This window comes from Melospiza melodia, chromosome Z (genome assembly GCF_035770615.1).
Source record: "Melospiza melodia melodia isolate bMelMel2 chromosome Z, bMelMel2.pri, whole genome shotgun sequence".
In the NCBI taxonomy this organism is placed as follows: domain Eukaryota; kingdom Metazoa; phylum Chordata; class Aves; order Passeriformes; family Passerellidae; genus Melospiza; species Melospiza melodia.
Window position 1 is genome coordinate 46,613,365 of NC_086226.1, and position 25,023 is coordinate 46,638,387.

Sequence of the window (25,023 nt, forward strand, 5' to 3'; positions counted from 1 at the left end):
GCCAGCTAGAGACCATTTCAGATAAGACTGTGGTGCAGACAGTCCTTGAAAGCTTACAATGGAAGACACTGTACACTATATCCCACCAAGGTTGTTCCATTCTTGACATTACATTTTGGAAGTTCTTTAATAGTTTGATATAAATTATCTTCACTGCATAGTTTATTTCTTCCTCCTTAAAGCCCCAAAGGCAGGGAAAATGGCAGATTGCTATGGAATTTTTTAACAACCTTTCACATGCTGAAAGACAACTGTGATTTCCTTCACTGTCTTATATATAAAACAAATCAAAATCTTACTATTTCTCCAGCATCTGATCATAACTGTTCTCTTCTAGATTCTCTCTAATTTACCAAGATCTTTTCACATGGGGCATTAATTCTGTATGTTCTCAATTTCAAATGTATGTAAGCTGAAATAACCAGACTTTGAGCCTATTGACTGTGTAAAAGCAAAATTAACCCTACTCATAGTACAGCATTTCCACAGCTACTTTACTGGATGATATTCACAATCTGTATTTTAGTTGAGGAACCTTGGCACAGGCTCTTCCACCTGAAATGTGCCCAGAAAAAGAAACTCTATGCTTTATTGGATTAGATTTTTGCATGCATTAAGCACCTATGACTGACTACATTTCAGTCCTAGAAATTGAGAGCTGACCTCGTTCCTGCCCTTGTGCCTCTGAGAATCCTTCCATAATAAACAGTTATGACTGAGTTTTACAATTCTGACATTACAACTGGTGACTTTACCTCGTAAGATGGTGTAGCAATTCTTGGATTGTGGCCATGGCATTCTGTTACAGTGAAAAAAAACCCAGTACAAACCTACACATTTTTATTTTTGTAATCTGGTGAACACATGGTGTACTTAATTTTGTGTTTTCCTTTTTTTTTCTCCCAGTTGTCTCATTCATTCATCATCTGACTCATATCTTAACATGCAGCAAGCACTGAAGTGGTGAAATAAAATTCTGATAGTGCATTATTGGTACAGAAGGCATTGGTTTACCATTAAAACTAGGGAATGAACAATGACAAACTGCATATTTAATTCCTCTTTAGTAAAACAATACATTTTAGTATGAAAAAATGCCATCAGCTATGTGTCCTGTCTACTAATATCTGCTGTCTTATATGCTAATGTACCATCTACCAGTTAAAGACATTAATTTTTTGGTTGCTACAAAGCATAGCTAAATTATCTTTTTACATTTTCCTATATAAATATACTTCACAACTTGAAAAAAAACCCCACATTTTTACACACCCGTGCTGCCCCATATAAAACACCAGTGAAAGCTTTCTGCAAAAATCAATTATATTTTGCTTAAATACAGTAAAATACAGGTGCACATGGGACTGTATTGAAAATATTCCTAAATTAATTTTTAGGTGCACCTCTTGCTGACTTCTCTATTCCTTTAGTGAAAATGTGTAACAGTATTTTGACAGGTAATACCTCCAGTATTACCCAAACATAGGAGGAAAGATATGAGATTTTCTGCAGAAGCCCTGCACAACAAATGGAAAACTAACTTCATCACATTTGCATAAAAGTCTGTTGCATCCATATCATATAGAAAAGAAAACTGCATTCTTCATTTTCTGTGCTTATTATTTACTCTGGGGCATGTACTCTTGCTTTGTCTTACATATGAAGTCAGATAGATTAGATATCAGTGCCTACTCTGCCAGTAACAAATCAGGATTCAAGAAAACTCTTAGCAACATGCACATTTTGAGTAGAAAAATGTAGCGCTCATCCCAGACCTGCCTTTATTTTTTCCTTTCCTATAGCAAGACTTAGAAATCTTTGGTTGCCAATGTCTGTTTCAAAGCTGTTTTTACTAAGGAGTCCTAATGTACAATTACATTTTCCAGTCGTTGTGGGTTTTGTACTAGTTGAACTTGAATAAGCCTTCCCTGATTTAATTTATTATATCCTCCTTAAAACACCCAATCAACCCACCAAGCAAAACAAATCTCAAACAATTATTTTACCCACTTGATATTTTACTGTCACCCATTTTCCATTTTTCTTACAAATGGAATAGTCTATAAATCTATAAAATTTTCATTGAAATACTCAGACACAAGTGTTCTGATGCTTGACACTTGAATAACAGGAGTTCCTATCTAGCATTTCAGCAATAGCAGGAAAAGTCCATTTACCTTTCCCTGTGACAGTGCCATCTCTCCTGACTCTCTCAGGTGTCAGTGACAAGTTGAGAGACAGTAAGTCCAAGAACTTTCAATTATCTTTTGATGTTCTTATGGAACAAATACAGGACCCATGTAAATAGTTCCATGTGTATCAATAATGGGGAATAAATCTGAAACAGGATACTTCACTTTCCTACTGGGCTTGTTTTGATCTCCCCCTTCCCAATGAAGACTCAGGATTCAAGATGTTAAACCTTGACAAACCAAGATAATTATTCTACACATATGGTTTTTTAGACAATTTTTGCTTATAATATTGATGATGATATCCACCTCATCATAGTCAAATAGATGTTTGGATCAGGCTAACAGAATGGCACAAATGTAGTTCTCTCATGTTTTCCTTTAGTCATTAGCAAATTTGAATGAAGCTCATAGTATCACTATGAAAACTAAAGCCTTCCTCATCAGTAAAGAAGTTCAGAATCGGGCTCAATATCAACTTGATATTGACATTGTATTGTTTTTTACCTTCTAATATTTGCATAATTGATAGTATCACTATGTTTTCATTTAGCTTTGACCTGACTGGGTTTTTTTTTGTCAAAAGATTTTAAACCTAGGCAATGGAGTCTCAACATAGAAAATATTCTAATGAGGTTAATGAGAGGAAGTATTTTCTATCAGTTCCAAGATAACACAGCAAATGTATTCAAAATACAGAATTACAAAGCAAAGAAGGAAAGGATTGAATCCTCTTGCAAGTGGACAATCTACAATAGTATCCAACCCTGAAAAAGGAGGCAGGACTATATGCTTCCTGTTGGAGGCAACATGGTTAGGTTTTGCTATAAAAAGAGATTTTTCATCTGATCATTCACACAATTCACTACAGCCCATGAGTACTCAGAACATCCAATGAGTTGAGACGAGCAAAAAAAACGGATCCAAAACTCAAAAACAACAACAAAATTTAACCTGTACCGCTTGAGGTAGAGGAGAAGACAGAGAAGTTGGAAAGAGAGATATCATACATTAAAGTTTTACATGTTTTACATGTTTCCTTAGTATAACAAACAACTGCTTTCTTTCAATCTCAAATTTACAACCTTCAGTATTGGAATTGTACAACCTTCAATATTGTTTTATTTCACTAAGATTAAACTCGTATCTGTGACAAAAATGCTACTAATACTGTTCCATGCACCGCCAATGTGTGTAATCCTTTTTGATACAAATTATTTTCATGGTAGCTGAATGATGAGACTGACTTTCTCTTACAGTCGAGTTTAGGTCAAGTGAAATTCAGGTGATGACATTTAATATGAAACCAACTAAGTGTGAAAGGTTATAAGTGAAAGATCTTTTTTTTCCTGCAGCTTCCTTATAGGCAAACAAATGAATAATGTATTCACTGTAACATCTTCATTTGATCTACTCAGCTGTAAAATATGAACATTCTCAAATCTGAAATCATTCAGACATCTAACACATGCTAATGAACCAACTTTGTTTCTGCAGATGCAATTAAAATCCTCATCTTTATCTATGCAGTCCAGGTTATAAAGGCTGATACCAGGCTGCAGGACTGCATAATGCAAAAAAGCTAGCTAAACAGAAATGACGACACGAAAATGGAAAGCAGAAAGTCTGAGGGAGAAACAATCTTGCCTTGCAGCAGGAATAATGATCAGGCTGCCAAGACACAAAAGCAATCAAAACAGAATCAAAGGAGAAAGAGAAACAAAATTAGCAAAGCTCTTAACCCCTAATGATATGTAACGCTGCTTATATTTCATGTTTGAAATCTCACATGTTTTTCTTCTACAAGAATATGCTATATAAAAATGATAGCACAAGAAAAAGTAGCAATGTAATGTCATCACTGGGTTTTTTCCCTGCACAGGGATTCCCAGTGCTGCCTCACCATCAATACCATAAATTACATAACATGCAGCTACTGTATTAGAAGTGGTAAGTGGTATGCTTTATTCACAGAGCTGCTGACTCTGAGACTGGGAGCTGAGTTATGTACTGGATAGCTGGTATGCAATGCTCTGCAATGAATGCATCAAATTCAGCCTATGAACACAGAAGGCACTAAATTATGCACAAAACCCACACAAATATAAGCACTGAATGCATGAGCAATCCATTGACTAGAATGTCTAGTTTCTTATTCCACTTAGAGCATGTATTGCTTCTGAATGCTAATCACTTATGGGGGTGATTACTATTCTGATCAGTGTTTTTTTAGGGTGCAGCCAACAAAGGCTAGAGCTAGCTAAAAACTCTGCTAGGCAATTACTGGAGAGAAAGAGAAGAATTTCATTTAGCTACATCAAAACATCCTTCTAGACAGTGGCTGTCTGTGGCCTGCAGTATTAAGATAAACTTTCAAGTACTTAAATATACCTTTTGCAATGGGCTGCTTATTAGGAACTGATTTTTTTTCTTTGCTCTGATGTCATTTACCAGCAATTTTAATGAATTAATTAGTGAAGAAATGGGCAGAATTACATTTTCTCAATTCCAAACAGGCAGTGCCTGGACTAGACAAGGTCTGTAGACCCAAGATAAAACTAAAAGTTCTGCTAAAATTACCATATGCTGTGTACTAATTGCCATCAGGTATGTGAAAGCAGTGGTATTAATGTAGGTTGAAGTTACATGTGGGAAGTGATTCTATAATTAGAATGCTATACATTGCTTGAACTGCAAAAAGGCTACTCTACTTACAGAAATGACAGAAAGGGTAAAAGAGTAAATATATATGTTTTGGTAAGCCTCCAGAAAGGAATGACTGCTGCCAAGAGGTTCAAGTTACGTAATCATTGCAATTATAGGTATCCAAGCATATGAAAAAGACATCAATGCCAACACAGTACAGCATTAGGCTTCATGGTGCACTCCACCCTGTTCCAAGCTGACACATGCTGAAATATTTTCATTTTGAAACGGAGCTCATCCCTGAACTACTGAAATATCAACTATTATCCAGTTACCCCTTTAAGATACTTTTACTGATTCAAAACCGGTCTGGATGATAAATCTTCTGTCCTCCTCTGTAATGTCTTTCTGTATTACTGAACTCTTCTTGATCCCCCATCTACATGGCATTTTTTTAACTCATTGCACAGAGCCTTCGATGCCTTAGCTTTTTCCACCTTCCACCTGCAGTCCTGCAGCCTGCTTCCCACTTGCAGCTTCCTGCCCCTTCACACAAGCTTCTAGGACAGAGTGCCTCAGAATGGCTGCAGCAGTGTTTGTTATTCACTTCCTGGGTTTGAAAACCCTTCCACTGCAATTGGCCTGGACCCAAGGGAAGTGATAACCACTGATGTTAGAGTCACCACTTCTTTCTCCCAGTTTCTGATTTCTACGTTTGGTTAAGTTTCTGGTTTATGATATAGGCCACATAAATGTGTTTGCAGAGAGCTCAGCAATGAACCAGCTGTGCAGCACTCTGCCCAGCCAACGCGTGCTCCCAGCAATGGTAACAGAACCACAAACAACCCGTGAGAACTTCAAGTACCTCTTGACACAAAATACTGTTACTGTAGAAAAAGTTTGATAGAGGATACACCACTGATGGCTAAATACTTGTTTGTCTTCCTGATTGACTGCTGCTGCTGATTATTCTCATTTCTCTTTCTCCCCATCTTCCTCTTCTCTTCTGTTATTGTCTTTTACTCTTTCCTCTCTAATAACAACCACTCTTAGAATTGATAAATGCCACCAAATATGGACCCACTAGTAAATCTTCATGCAACACACCATGATCTGTCACTACACTTTCTATCACTTTCTTTATCTTATTAAAAACCTAATTACTATTTTTTATTTCCCTTTACATATAGCACATATTTTATTAAAATTCTTCTAATAACAGAATCTATAGTTTAATTATTTGAATAGTATCATGCTATTATCAGAACAATATCTGTATGTTTTAGTGCTTCACTTTCCTAATTTTACTTCGGTCTGCAAAATTGAATTTGAAATACCACAGGTAATTTTGTATTCTGTTATTGCATGTGCTGTTGTAATTTTCCTAGCTACCAGTATGTGCTCAAAAAAAAAAAAAAGTTTCTCAAGCAAATCTTCATTGATATTAAACAATGGTGAATTTATACCATTTAAAACTGAGAACTGAATGCTGTTGACATACACTAATTTCCTCATTACATGATGATACAATCATGTTCTTATTACTACAGAGGAAGTAACTGTTTTGGTCACCTCATGAGATTTCCAGCATGATTAAAAAAAAACAACCGCCAAAATTACTGAGATCAAAAAATTAAAAATTTTCCAGAGCATAAAAAAAACCTAAATAAATGTTGTGACTTGGTAGTTTCAAAGTGAAAGCAAGATGTCCTATACATAAGTAATTTTTGTGGCACTTTCAACTTGTGGTAACCAAAAAATCCCCTCAGTTTTTACACATATAAAGAAGACAGGCAAACATACATTAAGGAAACAAAACACAGACATCAATGATAACTCAGGTACAATATTTTTAACCTTGCATAAGTTTTCCTTACCCTGGACCTCTCCTCTAGTTTTGTCATCATGACGACTGTTGCACCTTGTTGCTCCCACATCATTCTCCAGAAGTCGCCAAAGGTTTCTGGCAGTGCCCCCTGCGTTGCTATATAAGCATTCTGCTTCCTGTATCCATCTATGTAGTTGGCATTGATATAGTCGCTGCCCGGGATGCCTGCAAAGAGAGGAGAGTGAAAACACAGGGCACAGCCTCTCTGCCATCCTGTTTTACAAGGGCTGAACAATCCCACGAGACTGGATTTGATGAATCCTGGCTTGCTGTGTGTGCCAGAGAGTGCATGGGTACTTACATGTGAGTGTAGGCTATCTGTGGAGTCAAGAGGCATGGTGGTGTCTCTGGGAATAACTGTTCTTTTGAAACAAGCGACTTTGTGTGATAAGAAGTATAAAGGAAGCCTGAAAATCTGTGTCAGGCAGAGAGACCTGGGGGTCAACACAGCAGCATTTAAAAGCTGGTCTGACGCTACCTGCAGACAGCCAAAATATGGCAGTGCTACCTGGGACAGAGCCCTTTGAGGATTCTCAATCAGACACCCTGAGTAGGCTCCTCAAACATTCTTGTTGAGGTCACTGCAATTCCTTTAAATACATAAGGAACAAAAAATATCATGAAGACTATTAATATCACTGCTATATTCATTTTCTCCATTAAATGCTAAGATAATTATGGGTTTTATTGTAACAAAACACATTATGTAAGTCAGATTTAAGAAACAGTGAAATTTTCTATATTGTGTATGCAAGAAATAAAGACCGTTGCAACACTGAGTAAGAATTAAAAGAAGTGAGATCCAGGACTTGTGTGCACATGGGACCTACACCATTATTTGCTTGAGGCTCAGGTATTTTGGACAAGACTTATATAGGAACTTTGGCTGTGTCTACCAGACACATGTCCATTCTTAGAGCCCCATAGGAAGCAGGCCAGTTCACAACTGCAATCTGGGTAACTCAGGGTGTGCCACAGGATGCCTGGATTGGAACATGCTGCCTACCCAGGCCAAGGAAGGGTGTCAGCTGTAGCAAAGGTCACGTTACTACTCTGCACTAATACGGCAGGCATGCTCATGGAAATGAATAAAAATGGACTTAAAATTCTCAGACCACTACTGAATTCAGTAGGCAGTGCCCAGCTTTTAACTCAGACTACATGTGTGCCGAAAGATAAAGCATTGTTATGTTCCTGCTGTTGTTTTAACTGATGACTAGAGAAAGAAATAAGACACTCACGTGAGATCTCAGTGCTGGCTGAATGGCAAAGCAGTGTTAATTAGCTGAATATAATCATCTGCAACTTAGTAAGTTTTGTTGAAGTAAGTGACAGAAGTTACTTCTTTGAGCAGAAATGAATGATTTATATTTATGCAGCCAATCTGCCACGCACAACTCCACAACCCCAAAAAATGGTAGAGGTTCCACAAAATCTTTCGTGAGTCAAGATGATGATACCAGCTCCAGATTTATTCTACAGCTATGACTGTTTTCCCTCATCAAAGCAAAAAAATTGAGTTTCTTTGTCTATGAAACAGAATAAATTGTAAATAAGTATTTCCCAAGATCTTTGTCAAAAACAAAATCTTCAAATAGATTCTGATGCATTATCTCCTGCTAGTGGTCCCAAATCAGGAATTACCGGAGCTGCACACTCCTATCTTCCCTGACTATAAGTAGCACACATCTGAAAACGTCTTCCAAAATATTTTTAATTTGAATGGAAATTAGGGGTAACTCTTTAAAATGGACTGTTCCTTTTAAGCTACAATTTTAATTGTTTCAACACGTATTCAGAGTAAACCTGAATGTTTCATTCCACTACTAACTTAGCAGTGATGAACTCACAGACGAAATGTCACAGTAAGTAAGATCCAATATAATCTGGAAATTATTCAGATTATGGGTTACTGCAGCTGTAGTCTAGTAAAAAAATTTGCCTTCATGCCCGATAAAGTTCCATATACGTTCTTGTTTCATATGTTCAAATCATATTTAAACTAAATTGTTAATTTGTTTTTACTTTCTGTATACAATTAGAAGAAAATCCTGACAAAATACTTCAGAGATAGAAAGACCTTGTGACTTCAGGGTTACAAGAGAGGCAGAAAATGGCACTCCTGAGGCAAGATGCAAGAATGGACACAGGCAGACTGTCTGACTGATTTGACCTGACTGAAAGTCTCTTCAGGAGAAAAATAAAACAAAACAAAAAACTTGTTAACCTGCATAGTCCATAGCTGAAAAGCATGATTCCCCTCCATGAAAGTCAGAAAGTGGAGCTCAAAAGCATCACTCTTGTAGATCTGAAGCTGTTTCACGTGACACTTCTTATTGTGGATGTTGGAGTTAATGATATAGAAAATGTAACTGCTAGGCACAATGTTGTATTTTCTTCCTTTATCAAGATAATAAAACTTTTTTTCACAAAACAGATGAGAAAGAAGAATGAAGCCAACAGGAGAAATCTACACCAACTGGGTATTATTACCAAAGGAACTGAGAAAGCTGGTAAGAAATGTTTTCTGCATAAATTAGAATTCTATTATGATGCCTGGTATCATACTTTGAAGCACATGTTATAAATAAAAGCCTGAGGAAAAAATGAAAAACAACACTTTGTAAAGTGGTTAAATGATCTTCTGGGAAAGCTGTCCTCTGGAACTGATAATGCACAAACTCAGTGTGAAAATTAAGCATGAGAACTATTGCAAGCTGTTCCCTAAAGAATGATCTTTACAAATTTTAGCAACCAATACTAGTACCGGATGTAAAAAAAATCCAGAATCCTGAAATTGTAAATTCATTTCTATTTGCTAATTTGTATTGAATTTATTGACAAATTATATTAAAATATATAACTTCTAAATTAAATAAATTCAAATTCTTTCAATTAGAATGAAGAAAAGCTTCCAGATTACACCTTCCTTGATCTAAGATTCAAGTCAGTAAGAATTAAGATTAAGAATTACTGAAAAATGCTAGGAAGATTTCTTCAAATATAAAGCGGAAATTTTCACTTTGTTTCTCCACTTTATTTATTTATTATCTGTAAAGTGGACACGAAAAATTCTGTATGTCCTTTTAGCTAGAAAAATTATTTTTCAAGGCAAGTCAGCTTCACTGCATCAAATGAGGATATACTTGGGACATGGACATGAAATTCCATTTACCACAGGCCCTGAGCAACTATTAACGAATTAACCAATGAAGTTTCGGTGGGGGGGGGAAAAACCAACAAAACATGTTGTTTCAACACTTGCACTGACCTTTGCATCAAGCATTTACTGCTAGCAGAATACAGTACTCAATAGTACTGTACAGTACTGTACAGTACTTGATTTGCTGAGATCAAGAAAACAACTTGATTCAGAATGCTCAGCTCCATTTTCTCTCTCTCACACAGTATCCATTAGGGATGTTCTCTGTTCTCTACCCATTCTCATAGTCCCTTTAAGTATTGTACCCATTTCTCACAGAGTCTCTTTTCATCACTATTTTCATGCATGACCTCAGTTTCACATCCTGCTCCAAAATCATTAAAGCCCTCTAGGGAAGGTGCTTCATCATGAGAGGACTAATGATTTTGTTAAAAACAACAAATACAAAAACTGAATATCTGTAAATATCTACAATGACAAAGAATAAAAAAAAAATTAAATCTAAATATTAAAATTTCCATTTCCGAAATTACTTTTCTGGCCATAACCTCATTCTGAGCTGAGAAAACAGAACAATTTTGTGTCAAGTCCAATAGTGCAAAAACAATCAAATGACAACCAGTCTGACTGCAGTACAATGAAATCCTGCAAACTTTTGTTAGCTGCCATAGCTTGCAGGCAACATACCCACAAGCACAGCAGCAATTGCCATCATTACTTAAATTTGGGCTTCATAGTTAAGAGAGGTCAGTTGTTCTGTAAAAGCATGGGTCAAAAAAGGGACAAAGCAACCAAATTCTGTAAAATTGATATGAACTTTACCTAAGCCTTTTGGCATCAGTGGGATTTATTGTACCTTTAGGATGGCATACCTGAAGTATAAATTTAGGGTAATCTATGCAGTATACCTGAATTTTATAAGTTTCATGAAAGCATAGACACAGTTTCTGCACAAGAAGTCAGTTAAAGACCAAGCTCCTGAACCATGATTCTACCACAATTATTTTCTAGTAGCATTTTCAAATATGGTGATGAATGGCCAGAGTCTGCAATCTTTTAATTTAGCCAGACAGGAGTTAAGTACAATGGGGGAAGAATAAAATGAGTAGTTCCGCACTAAAGACAATCCACTTTTAAATATCTCAAGAGAACAATGTTTAGTTTTTATATAGTCAAAGTGAATGAGCAATGAAATAAAATTAGGCAATGCCACAATTAAAGTACAGAAGATAAAAAACCCCATGAACTGTATTGCTCTCAATTTATGCTGAGAATGCATGAGCTGAGATGACAGTACAGCTTACTGCAACATAGGCTCAGATCCACAAGGCTAATAATGTAGACCCTCGGAATGATTCACTTGATTTCCTGAAGAGAGTTATAATCTCAAATAACTTTAATTAGACTTCACATTTTATTCACAAACTGAAATCAAATAATGAAATTATTTCAAGCCTTCACAAAGGCTGAGTACTGAACAGCCTTTCTATTTAAAATAAATTAAACTATAAAGCTTTGTTTCTGCGCTGCTTCCCTAAGACATGTGCTTTTAGTCATGTGCATAAATAGTGTGAAGTAATAGGATTAAATTCTGTCATGCCTGTAAACAAGTTGGAAAAATACCATGATGAACTGAGAGTGTTGATGAAGTTGTACTACTATTTTAAATCAATGTCTGGTGTTTTGAACAATGCCAGAGCAAAAACCACAGGCTCATTGTGCATGTGTGAACAAAACAGTGAGAAAAATCTAATTTATATAAGAGGCTGCATCAGGTTAACTATAAAAGAATGCAGATCAGGCCACTGTCTGTCCTCTCTTTTTCATCTCTTTCTCTTTTGCTTTCTTTGTCGCACCACCCCAGCTCTGCACCATCCACATGGGAGGAACAATGTGGAATCTGGGGTGATATTCTTTGTTCTCTCTCTCTCTTGCTTTTTCTGATCCATACTGAACTTTATTGCAGGAGTGGGGAGATGTGGACATGTGTTGTGGCTTGTTAGCCAGCACCTTTGAGGGGTTAATTTTAGGAGGTGAGAGCTATATTAGTGTACTGTACAAAACTAAGGGCTTGCTAGCCACCACATTTGTGGAAGCAAATTTTAAGAATGTAGAGGCTCGTTAGACAACACTTTTTGACTCTAAACAGTTGTCTGATTGTTGGAGTTAAGGCATGCCTTAAGAACAAAAGCACAAGAGACCTCACTCCTGGTCAAGCTTCTTTGTTCAGCTGGATGAGAGCTTACCATGACAATGTGCCCCCTGCCATGGGCTGCGACAGCAGCCCTGGTTGGCAATGCTGTGCCTGATGCCCCTGAGGACATGTTTGGCCCCCTGGATGCTCCCCCTGTGCTGGATGCTCCCAAGAACATGTTTGTCCATCCCGGCTGCCAGGGCACTGCTGACTCACGTTCAACTTGCTCCCTCAAGTCCTTTTCTGCTCTCCAGCATCTCATTCTCCAACCGTTTGTACTTCCAAGGTTGCCCCATCTCAGGTGCAGAATCTGGCACTTTGTCTTGTTGAACTTCCTGTGGTTGTTGATTGTTCAGCCCCCTGATTTGTCAAGGCATCTCTGTAGGGCCTCCCTGCCTTCACGGGAGTCAACAGCTTCCTCAATTTTGTATAGTTTACAAACATGGTTAGTATCCCTTCCAGTCCTGCATCCAAGTCATTTATGAAGACGTTGAAGAGCACCAGCCCTAAGGTGGAGCCCTACAGAACCCCACTAATGACAGGTCCCCAGCCTGATACCACCCCATCCACTGCAACCCCTTGTGCCTGACCTGCGAACCAGTTGCTCACCCATCACACGATGTGTTTATCCATATATATGTCCATGTATGCCGGACATTTTGTCCAAAAACACAGACCATGAGAGAAGGTATTAAAAACTTAGCTGAAATAAAAAAAAAATTACATCAACTGTCACTCCTTAATCACCTTGGCCAATGAGCAGGTGCTAGGTGACAGTAACTAGTGTTTCTGTGGATGCTTTTGTTACATGAAATCTATATAGCTAAGCAGATAATCAAATTGAAATCGTCTAAGCACAAACCTGTACTTTAAGAAGTCACTGAAATATGGAGCAGCACTAAACCAATGAAGTACTCCAGTAGTAAATGTTTGTAAAATGAAGGCTTTTTACAAAGACTGAGGAAAATTCTCTACATATCATCCTAGAAGGATGAAGGAAAAGAAAAGATGGAGGATGAAGAAGGAAAAAGAAATGTCAGGAAAAGAAAACCTATAGATAGCTGGATTGTGAATAGACTGTTAGGAGGACTAGGACAAGCGACAAAAGTGAAATGTAAGTATGCAAATGAAGAACTAAGAGTGTAGAAGATCTGCAGGCAAGATGAGGAATTTGGAAGATTGCAGGTGAGAAAAGAAACTTGGAAGGTGACCAGCAGAAAGACATGGAAAAAAGGAGAAGCTCCTTTAGAAAAAAAAAAAAAAAACAACAAAACTCAGCATGAATTTGTTTTGTTTTGGTCTAAGAACTGTCTAGTATTAAGAAGTCCAGAAGGGAAATAAACAGATTGTTCTGTGCAAGTCCTCAGAGGCATAGGTAAGAGCATTGCATCAGGAAACGATCCAAAATGCATGACAGTATGTGCAGATGGCAGTATGTTGCACAATACTACAAAGCAGATATTTAAAACTAACATGATGTCATCACACTGTGATTATTTCACTGTTGTCTGAAACTGGGTTTAGTGATCTATTTAACACTGAGTAACACAGCAGTTAACAGACAAAGCAATCTTTTATTTAATAGAAATATGAATTTATACTCTAAATTATGCACTCAAAGAGATGACAAGTGTCTCTATTAATATGAAAGGAAATGGTATCTGGTTTGATATTTCCTGCAAAACCCAGTTTCAATATGAGTGTTCACATTAAACATGTACCAAAATCTTCATTAGTCAGTCAAGAACAAAGCCACCAGATGTTTTCTTGAAGTTTTTCCCAATGGAAAGTATGTCAACACAGTTAGGAAAAATTGTTCTGACTAGATTTTAAGGGGATCAAGAATGGCAGCATTTAAGTTATAACTATTACAGTATCAGTAGGCTCATAAACCTACAGCTTGTCTCAGCATTGTTGTCAAGACATGCACCATGACATCCACCCTATGAAATCTACTTCACAGGGGCCCTAACACCATGAAATCACTTCACCCATCTTTCTGTATCCATATTTTTATGGGTATTTCTGTATCCATCACCAAAATACTTTTGTTGTTTTTAAGGCACTCCAAACTTGTAGGGTGAGGGGCCATTCAGTTCCTGTTGTTAGCAGAAAGTAACATTAATGCAATGTGACAGAGTGCAAATAGTTTGTGCAGGTCATGACTCTTCCATAGTTACAATGCTCCAAACAATTTCTAAATCTTACAATGATGGTCTGCATAATCAAAGCCAAATTACGGGCAACTGGCCATCAGACAAATTAGAATATTAGCAGCTTCTTGCCTTTTCTTTCTTGACCATTTGTATTACAGTCAGAGCTTTCTAGTTTTCTGGCAGAATTTTAAAGTCACTAAATTTCCACCCCCCAAAAAATTACCGTGCTGAAATATAATAGGTATTTTTTTTTTCAATAACTAGCCTTATACAAATACATCCACATACCAAAGACTTTTAGTCATTAATATCTCCTAAAAGAATCGGCAAGGCATTTTAAAATGCAGAATGTTTATCCATTCCCTCCCCAACCCCTCAATATTTATTTATTTCTTAGAGGTTGAGGATCACAGATCTCGCTGTTTTAACTCAATCTGTTCATCTTTTGATCAGTAAATTCTCCCTTAAATCCATTTGGATACATATAATAAAATTCACTACATTCTAACATTCTGTCATTATACTTTAAAATTCCAAGTGTCCATCTCAGAAACAGCCAAAGACAGCACAACATGAGCTGATTTCAAGACTTCAATCAGATTTCAAGAACATGGGAACAAAATTTTGCAAAGTAAAATTTTCTTTTCAGGAGGAAAACCAAATTACCACATCCAACCTAGGTTTTCTCTCTGAAGAGAAGTCTAATGTAATAAAAATTTAAACAGTGATAGCAAAAACATTTCTGTGAAATGAGTTATTATGTTGTGGAACTCCATACTGTATGTAATTAGAGAGGTCAGGAACTTAGTGGGGATTCAAAACAAGGTTTTAACACGAGTTATGAAGGGTGCCAAAATAAATACTTTGAAAGTGTTAGTAAGCCTCGTGTTTCAGGGCTAATGGAATTTTTAACAATTTGATATTATCAATAGTTGGAAAGAATTAATTTCAAATCTGTGCTAATTGCTTCTCAAGACTTTCTAGTAATCACTCTGAACAGGCTACAGAGTTCTGCTACGGCACAAAACTGGCCTTGTGTCTCATTCTGAAGCACCAATTACAATATTCCATATTCCTGCAACAGTGTTAAGATGCTAAATGTTCATCAGTGTAGGATTACAGTTTGGCAGATGCTTAGTCTTTACTTCATATATACTTGCTCTTAACAGCAAGCAACTGTCTAGGTGTGAAATGGAGCTCCTCTCATTAGAAAGGCACAGCTGCTATTCAAACCTCACTAATAATATTCGTTTTCTTGTGACCATCAAAGACATGCAGATGAGGCCTATATGTAGGCATGTACATGTAAATGTACATGCATATATGTACCAAATATTCTCCAAATAGTTGTAACAAAATATACTGTAGCCCAAATTCAGGTCCTGATTAAGTTCCATAGTATCATAGATAAAGGAGAATTCATTTTTAAGTAATATTCCAAATACTGATTTCCCTGGTAACATGAAAAGCAACACAGGTATCAACTGAATAATGTGCTGGCCAGACTGTGTATTTTCATATCTGAAATATCTACCTAAAACCTGAAAGACAAGTACTTTTTACTAAATGCTAAAACCAATTTATTAAACTTTTGAAGGTACATACACAAAATTTCATCTACGCAATCATGAAAAATCCCAGGAGTAAGAATTTTTAGAGGATAATGATATATTAAATTATTTCTGTTTTCAAGACTAAATATCATCTTATAAAAAGGCATTTAATATTTGATTTATTCATCACATGCTTTTTTCAGCATAATCTAAAGACTTGGAAAAAACTTAAAATCATGAAAATCACCAAATGGGTGAATATTCCATTTGTGGTCTTACATCCAACACTAATATTACAAATGGTTATAATACTTTTCTCTCTGTAGACTCAGTGACTATGAAAGATTTAGAAATTTTAGCCACATTGTGGTATTTCTTACTTAAAAAAGGGAAACAAACATTACAGTTTAACTATATTTTTGTCCCTGCTCCTTAAAATACTCAATCCTTTCCAGGTACAATGTAAATATTTCTTCTGCATTTTTACTATCACTTATGTAAAAACATAGTACAATGAACTGTGTAATTTTAATTACTTTCGCTAACATTTTCTGCTTTGCCTCTTAAATTTTCTTTTCATTCTCTGAATATATTGATTTTTTTTTTTAAAGGGAACCAAATTTCAGGGAAATATGGCAGTCCCGTTGTCTAATATATAAATTAGCAAATAAATTTGATTGCATTTGATTTCCTTTTTATCTCCTTCTCTCCTCCTTTACACAACTCCTTTTCCAAGCAAAATCCCTGGAAAAAAAGAGTCTTCTTTTTGCCAGTTAGACAAAAAGTTATCTCCCAGTTAAGCATTTTGTTCTGAAGAATACCATTCGGAAACCCTGTCCAGCTGCTGTTCCTGACCTATCCAGACCATGTACTTTGACCTCTTGTCTGGACCAGAGAGACAGGAAAGGATGTATTTATTGAGTTACATCACATATAGTGCTAATCAGAATAGCCTCTCTTTAGCGTTGACACAGGTAGGGCCAGGTTTCTACACAGCCATATTCTTTTACAAGGTAATATGAAAAATTGTATGCTGCAATAAAAAAAATCTTGTCAGAACTGCTATATGAACCTCAAAGGTGGAAAAATATAAGCAGATTATCATATGCAAATTCTTCAAGGTAATCATTAAAATTTGCTAATACATTTGAGAAGCTCTTATCTGTATTATCAAAGTCTATGGTATGCAGCTGCAATGAGCGAGGAAAGATCTAAACTTCAGTCAGTGGGATTGCCTTTTTCTTCACCAAGAAGCTAATATTAAACTGGATTACACCTATCAATCCAGTGTCTTCAGGTTTGGAGTAGCTAAAGATAAGCAGCTGTTTATAATCATAAATTAAAATTCTTGCAGTTTAACTTGTACCATGTTATGACTGAAATAACTATGACCTTGAATACAGATCCCTCTATCTTATGTATCGTATGCAAGTCCTGTTGGAGCTAACTAAAGACAACTCTTACCTTCATTTAAATTGTGTCATTTAAATATATAATTTTTTGTTATTACAGCCATCATTAATACCTGACTGTCAACAACATAGAATAAACTGAAAATCTGTCTTCAACCTAGGAAGTAAGTTAATAGTAAGGCAGAATTGGAAAAAAATAAAAAGAATCCTCTGAGTGAAAACCAGTGTGTCCTGATGCTTGGTAAAACAGACACAAAACCTAGGACTGGCTACCTGTAACAGTTTGCTTGAGATAACACTTTAAATGCTTATGATTTTGGGAAGCTTTGTAGCAAAGAAAGATATAACGAAAAGCTCTCACTAAATCACACTGTCAATGTTTAGTCAGTGAGATACTCTCAAAAATGCCTGCACGTGGGCATTTGTTTAAAAACTCTAGTTTGATATTTAAATTGGAAATTAAAATTAAAGTTCTAAGAGAGAGTTTTTAAAATTTCCCCAGAGAACATGAGGTTGAACTGATTTTTTCCCCCACATTAAGGTTTTGCAAGTAAAATTCAATGAGCAGATATCTTGATAATTTCACTGATCAACAAATGCCTCAATTCAAATATGTTTGTTTACTGCTACGTTTGCTTTGTAGTGTTAGTATAAGCAAGCAGCAATATTAATTTACTTCAGATAACTCACTGGCATATGCACAGGGACCTAATGCACTCAGTTTTACACGTGAATGTACTTTTTAGTGCAAGTTCATAACACGTTGCTGACAAGCATCAGAAGAGGATTGTCATTACAGGAATTTGCTGGAAGTTCTTTAATTAACACTTTTTATATAACTACATAAAGATATTGATTGGTAAAATCATTCTAGATCTTAAGATATAAATAATTTAATTTTAATGGTCTCCTTACCTTCTATTGCTGAGAGCAGAACACGAGAATGGTCGTATGCAATTACATTCGCATATCTATTCTTTGGTTTGTTTACTTCCAGGTTAGAGTGTTCCCATGTGAACTGCTGGCCAGGATCAATAGACTTCAAAAGACAAAGAGAAAAAAAGGAAAGGAAACTTTCAGCTTGGGACTACATAATTGTTTTATTTATGGTAATTAGAAACTAAAATCCCATAGTTTGCACTGGAAATAATTTCCTTTTGAAAGAAAATTATTACTTCAGGACACACTATAACATATTAGATCATATTACATTAACCATTTTGTATTTATGCATCTGAAATTTCCATGAGGAATTTAACCACAAGCTTTTAAATTCCAGGGCTTTTTCTTCAGAGAAAACAAGCTATCCGCCCTTTTATCTTTTTACTCATTTCAGAAAGTGAGGGGTTCTTGATTAACAGAAAATGAATAAATATCATAGATCTCAAAAACACGGGGATGAAGGGGAATAAATATTTTGCCTTTATTAGTAAGAACATGTGTTCAAAAATTTCCCTGTCCTGTTTACTAAATAAACTCCAAACGTTCCTGAAAAAGCTTTTCAGAAGAAAAAAAATGTTTCTTTTCTTTCATTTTGATGCCAGACCAACCCATGGCACTGGTGTTGCTCAGGAAACTGTGTTTCATCCATGGACCAAACATAAAGAAACTTGCTTTTCATTTCCCTTAATCATAAATAAGTAAGCAATTCAGGCATATTTAAAATTTTAATGATATCTTATTCATAAACATAACTAATCTTATTCATAAACAAAACTACATGTTTCCAGATTTGCTGTTTATTTTCTGTTCCAGGGTGGAATTACAGAAGCGTTCAGCACTCCTTCATCCTTCACCACTAGGGAAACTTCAGGCTCTAGTATTTTTACCTCTATGGTTGAATGATCTATGCAGCAAAATGAATGTAAAATAGGTAACAGATGGTACCTGTTTATGCTCACTATGGTAGTGGCTGTATGAAAGGTCATCTAATTCTGAGAAGTCATGAATAATCACCTATTGTTTTACCTTCCCTTTCCGTAACATTAGAGACCTCAAAATTGTTTCATCAATATGAATACACAACTATGGCTTGAGGTTTATGCCCTTTGTTTAATCGTGGTAAGAACTGGCAGCTCCCAATGACAGCTAGTGGTAAACAATGAAAAAAAACCAAAAAAGATGACGCAGATAAGCCAAGGTGGGGCAGTTCACCAACACCATGCTCATTTCCCACGAGTAGACCAGCAACATGGCACAAGTCGGGAGATCTGTACTGTCCGTACTGCCACTACAGCATCAAGCCAACAGCTCTGATGACTCTTCCCAGGGTATGACCTGTAATCTGTTAGAGTAGGTATCACCTGACAATGAGCACGTGTGAAATTAGTTAATGCGATTTTACCAGGACTTATCCCTTAGACTGATAATTTGGCCAGTCTGAAAATTGCTTCATTCTCATGCCTCTTTTCGTATTTTATACAATTTATTTATTCAATATTTTGAAAATGAATTTGCGTCTTTATCAGGATTATTGAAAAAAAAATAAATTTGCCTGTCTGCCTGATAGAGAAGCATTTGTTTTTGGGAAAACAAATACCTCAGAAAAACAAGTGCTTTATCCTATTAACCAATCCCATAAGCTAAATTAACTTTTATAACAAAAAAAATATAAAGTCCCGCATAACCTAGCTGTGGAGAGTAGAGGAGTGAGATGGCTCAGGTTCTGGCTCACCCTTTACCTACAGCAACTGAGACAGAGTGCTTGGCAAATCTTCCCTCACAAGGAGATGAACTGGGACCTTTTAGAGGAATGAGGAAGAAATTAAATGCTTGGGATCATGATGAAAGCCATGAAAATTGTACTTATGCTTTGGATATGATTCATTTGAATTCACACAATTCACAGAATTACTAAGTTGGAAGAGACCTTAAAGATCATTAAGTGCAACCCATGCCCTAACTAAACCATGGCACTGAGTGCCACATCCAGTCTTTTCTTTAACACACAGAGATGGTGACTCCACCACCTCCCTGGCAGGCTATTCCAGAACTTTACCATCCTTTCCGTAAAAAACTTATTCCTAATACCCAAGTTATATTTCCCTTGGTGCCACTTAAGACACTGTCCTCTGGTTCTGTCAGTTGTTCCCTGGAGAAAGAGACCAACCCCCCCTGACTGCAGCCACCTTTCAGGGAGTTGCAGAGGGTGATAAAGGCACCTCTGAGTCTCCTTTTCTCCAGGCTAAACACCCCCAGCTCCCTCAGCCGTTCCTCACAGGGTTTGTGTTCCCAGCCCCTCTCCAGCCTCGTTGCCTCCTCTGGATGTGCTCAAGCGTCTCAAGGTCCTTCCCAAACTGAGGGCCCAGAGCTGGACACAGCACTCGAGGTGTGGCCTCACCAGTGCTGAGTACAGGGGAGAATGACCTCCCTGCTCCTGCTGGCCACGCTGTTCCTGACACAGGCCAGGATGCCTTTGGCCTTCTTGGCCCCCAGGGCACACTGCTGGCTCATGTCCAGTCGGCTGTCACCAGTGCCCCCAGGTCCCTTTCCAGCCACACCGTCCCCAGCCTGGAACGCTGCAGGGGGTTATTGTGGCCAAAATGCAGGACTCAGCACTTGGATTTATTAATCTCCATCCTATTGGACTCTGCCCATCCATACAACCATTCCAGGTCTCTGTGCAGAGCTCTCCTACCCTCCAACAGATCGACACATGTCCCCAGCTTAGTGTCATCTGCAAACTTACTAATGAAGGACTCAATCCCCTCATCCATGTCATCAGTGAAGATACTGAACAGAGCTGGCCCAGCACAGACCCCTGAGGACACCACTGCTGACTGGCCCCAGCTGGATGTGGCACCGTTCACCTCCACCCTCTGGGCCCGGCCACCCAGCCAGTTCTGAGCCCAGCACAGGGTGCTCCTGTCCAAGCCGTGGGCTGCCAGCTTTTCCAGGAGTGTGCTGTGGGAGACAGTGCCAAAGGCTCTGCTGAAGTCCAAACAGAGAACATGCACAGCCTGTCCTGCATCCACCAGGTGGGTCACTTGGTCACAAAAAGGGACCAGGTTGGTCAAACACGACCTTCCCCTGCTAAACCCATGCTGGCTGGGTCTGATACCCTGCCCACTCTGTAAGTGCTGTGTGATGACAATCCATATAAACTGTTCTGTGACCTTACCTGGTACTGAGGTCAGGCTGACTGGCCTGTAATTACCAGGGTCCTCCTTCCCACCCTCTGTGTGAATGGGTGTCACACTGGCCAGCTTCCAGTTATCTGGAACCTCACCAGTGAGCCAGGACTGCTGGCAAATGATGGAGAGGGGCTTCACAAGCTCATCTGCCAGCTCCCTCATCATCCTGGGATGGATCCCACCTGGTCCCAGGGATTTATGAATATCTAAGCATCTCAGCAGTTCTCCGACTGCCTGCTCTTGGACAATGAGGGGAGCATTCTTCTCCCTGATATCACTGAGCAACCCAAGAGGACAGTTGTCCTGAAAGTCTTCTCAATAAAAACCGAGACAAAGAAGGCGTTAACTACCTCTGCCTTATCCTCATCCACAGTAACAAAGCTCCCTTCTGCATCTACTAAAAAACAAAGATTAGTCTTACTCTTCCTTTTACCATCAATATATTTGTAAAAAGAGTTTTTATTATCCTTGCAGACCAAAGCTGCCATTTTAAGTTCAAACTGAGCTTTAGCCTCCCTAATTATTTTCTACATACTCTAGCAGCCCTCTTAAATATTACCTGAGAAACCTGACTCTCCTTCCAAAGATAATACATCCTTTTTTTATTCCTGAGCTCCAGCAGAACCTCCTTGCCCACCCAGGCTGGATGTTTGCCTCATTGACTCCTCTTTCAGCACACAGGGACAGTCTGTTCATGTGACCTCAAAATCTCCATTTTGAGGCATGCCCACCCTTCCTGAACTTCTTTATTTTTAAGGACTACTTCCCAAGGAACTCTCTGAATAAGTCTTCTGAATAGGCCAAAGTCTGGCCTCTGAAAATATAATGAAAAATCTTATTAATGTTCTTCTTGACTTCACCAAATACTGAGAATTTTGTAATTTCATGATCACTGTGCCCCAAGCAGCCTCCAACCACCACATCTCCCACCAACCCATCTCTATTGGCAGATAACAAATCTAACATAGACCCTCCCCTGGTGGGGTCACCCACCAGCTGCAACAAAAAGTTGTCCCCCACAAACTCTAAAAATTTCCTGGACCGCTTCTTTTCAGCTGTATTGAGTTCCCAACAAATGTCCAGCAAGTTGAAATCACCATCAAGAACTAGGGCTGATGATCCAGAAACATTCTCTAGCTCTTTATAGAATGAATAGCTGTTTATAGAATTAATTTATAGAATGAATTCTTCCTGGTTGGGTGGACCACACCATGCCAGTAGGATGTCAGCCTTATTTGCCTCCACCTAATTGTATCACTATATGTATGAATTGTATCACTATATGTGTTACTAACAGCTAAAAAGACACTCTTAAATGCAGCTCTGAAAGAATCTGATTTTTTTAAGGTTCCACACAGTTTTTGACACCAAACTCTTTGGGTTCACTGTCTTAGAAATTTGAGTGACTATGATCAACATATTTTAAAACGTCAGTAGTATTAGGAGCTTATTAAATTAGCGTCTAAATAGACTAAGAGGTTTGCAAAACCGGTGATGGATTTTTTTGGAGCCATATTATATTTCGTTTGCCTATAAAGGGACAGTGAATTATGCCCCAACAGTATTTTTCCACATGCAAGGGTAGACATCACTTCTGTGCTGAGCTTAAGTATACACATAGCAATGCTATCCAAGAGTAGCACTTCACCCTTCTCTGACAAAAATATTACTTTTGCTGACTACAAAGTGAAATTCTTACTCATCAATAAAGCAAATGGTACAATTTGCTCTCTAATTTCACTCAGTGAAATTTTTATTCCTTTTTCTTACAATTTAGTTTCATTCTAGTAATGTTTTGCCATGCTCTGAGAAGGATAGCTGGTGGAATTTGGAAGCGGGTATGCACTGTGTAATTTAAAAACCTAAGTATTTTATCTTTACTTCTAAGTCCTATTTACTTCATCAAAGGTACAGAGGAAGAATTTGGAGTGCATTTCCATCAGCACTGGGAAGGGTAGAATTATATATATATACATATACACACACTATATTTAAGACATAATATACCTCTTTATCAGCAGGCCAACAATTCACTTAACATCTTATGACTTGAAAAGTAATAAAATTTACATAATGACTTCTCTCAGCACAAATCTCCCCTCTTTTCCTTTTTGAGTTAATGGAGGTGAATAAGAAAACTTACGCAGGTTATTTACAGGTCAAGTTTTGAGAACTTTTGAAGATAACTTTTATGGATTTATTTCAGAATTCTGGTAGTAATTTAGAAGATACACATAGTACAGAAGATGCTAACTATATATTCATGCATAAACTTTTAGAATTAGATTGGTAACTTGACCAGGAATAATGCACGTCTATAGTGTCCCTGACTACCCAGACAGTATTTTTTGAGAGACATAAATGGAAACATGCTATCTAAACCACAGCTCACTGCCTTAGAATGAATCATACTACTCTGCATTGTTCTAGGAACATAACTGAAGCAGACCATCTGTCTTGTCTTTTAGGTTTTACCTACACTGCCAAAATATCCTGGAAATTACTTCACAATGTAAGATGTCAAGTACACTTTCTCTTCATGTAAGAAAACTAGAAAATAACTGAATAAACTGTCTGTCTAACATGCTACTATTTTTGAGTGAGGACTGAAGGACTTTGGCTTTAAATCATAACAACCAAAACAGGATGTAACAAATAATGATAAAAAATGCTTACAAACAGAAATTTTAAACTGCACTTTTGCGTATACAAAGATGATTTTGCATATACATTGAAAACGATGGTCTGAGACTCTTATCTATTATGAGAAATAGCTTCAGCTCTCTATTATACCTATTTTTCATGTGAACTTACAGAAAGAAAACTTTAAATTTAAAGCTTAGATTCAACTGTTCAGCATTCAGTATAATTCTTCCACTTTTCACTCCTTAATGTTTAAGCATTCTTAAGCTACTGTTCGATATCAAGAAAAGATATTGTGCGATGTATGGCCAGATGGTGTAGTTTAATGATTAATATTTAGGTCTACATGCAGACATAGTTAACATAAATTATCAGAAACAAGCAAATGGATTGAACTTTAATCTTTCCTATTTTCCTCACCAATCTGAACCACTTTGTGGCCATACCATCCTACCATAAAGCACCATTTTGTCAAAAGAAAGTTAATCTGTATTTCCTCAGACTTAATAGCCATACTCTCAACAAAGAGTTGAGTGGTATTGGCAGACACATTTCAGAAGTGTGAAAGACCAATAACTCATGAATAACAAGTCTGTGCTAACAGTTTTAATGACTGCTTTAATGGTTTAATGGATAGCACTTTAATAGGATTTCTAGTATTTTCATTCTGAAAGCTTGCCTTCAATAAAGCTGTCATTAATAAAGTAGTGGATTTCTTCACAGCATAACTGTGTAGTATCAGTGCTTTGTGCAAAATAAATAAAAATATTTGTAATACTGTTACTTTCCTCTCATGCTTTGACAAATCTTTCATCTAGTGCGCTCTAAATGACTGGCTACTTAAACAAATGTGATCAGTTAATGGGAAAAAACTGGAGCAATATTTACTATCACAATGCACCATCCATAAAATAGTTCATTGACTAATAATCATGGTAACCAAAATGTTCTGGTGGTAACCAAACCAGAAGAATTTCAAACAATCCTCCTCTGCTAAATGATGTACCTGCTCGCTCACTGTGCAGTTTTCCTTTACACCACTT

At 37.2% G+C, this 25,023-nt stretch overlaps 1 protein-coding gene across 20 annotated transcripts in view; it reads right to left on the bottom strand.

Annotated features, from left to right (window-relative positions):
* The window catches only part of PTPRD (protein tyrosine phosphatase receptor type D), a 1,164,217-nt gene that overhangs the window by 45,564 nt on the left and 1,093,630 nt on the right, over window positions 1-25,023 (bottom strand). For all 20 annotated transcript variants that reach the window (XM_063180610.1, XM_063180611.1, XM_063180604.1 and 17 more), the window contains 2 exons: window positions 18,120-18,243; window positions 6,716-6,891 (listed from right to left, as the gene is read on the bottom strand). In XM_063180610.1, coding sequence (XP_063036680.1) covers window positions 6,716-6,891; window positions 18,120-18,243 — 300 coding nt within the window. The remainder of the gene's footprint in view (window positions 1-6,715; window positions 6,892-18,119; window positions 18,244-25,023) is intronic.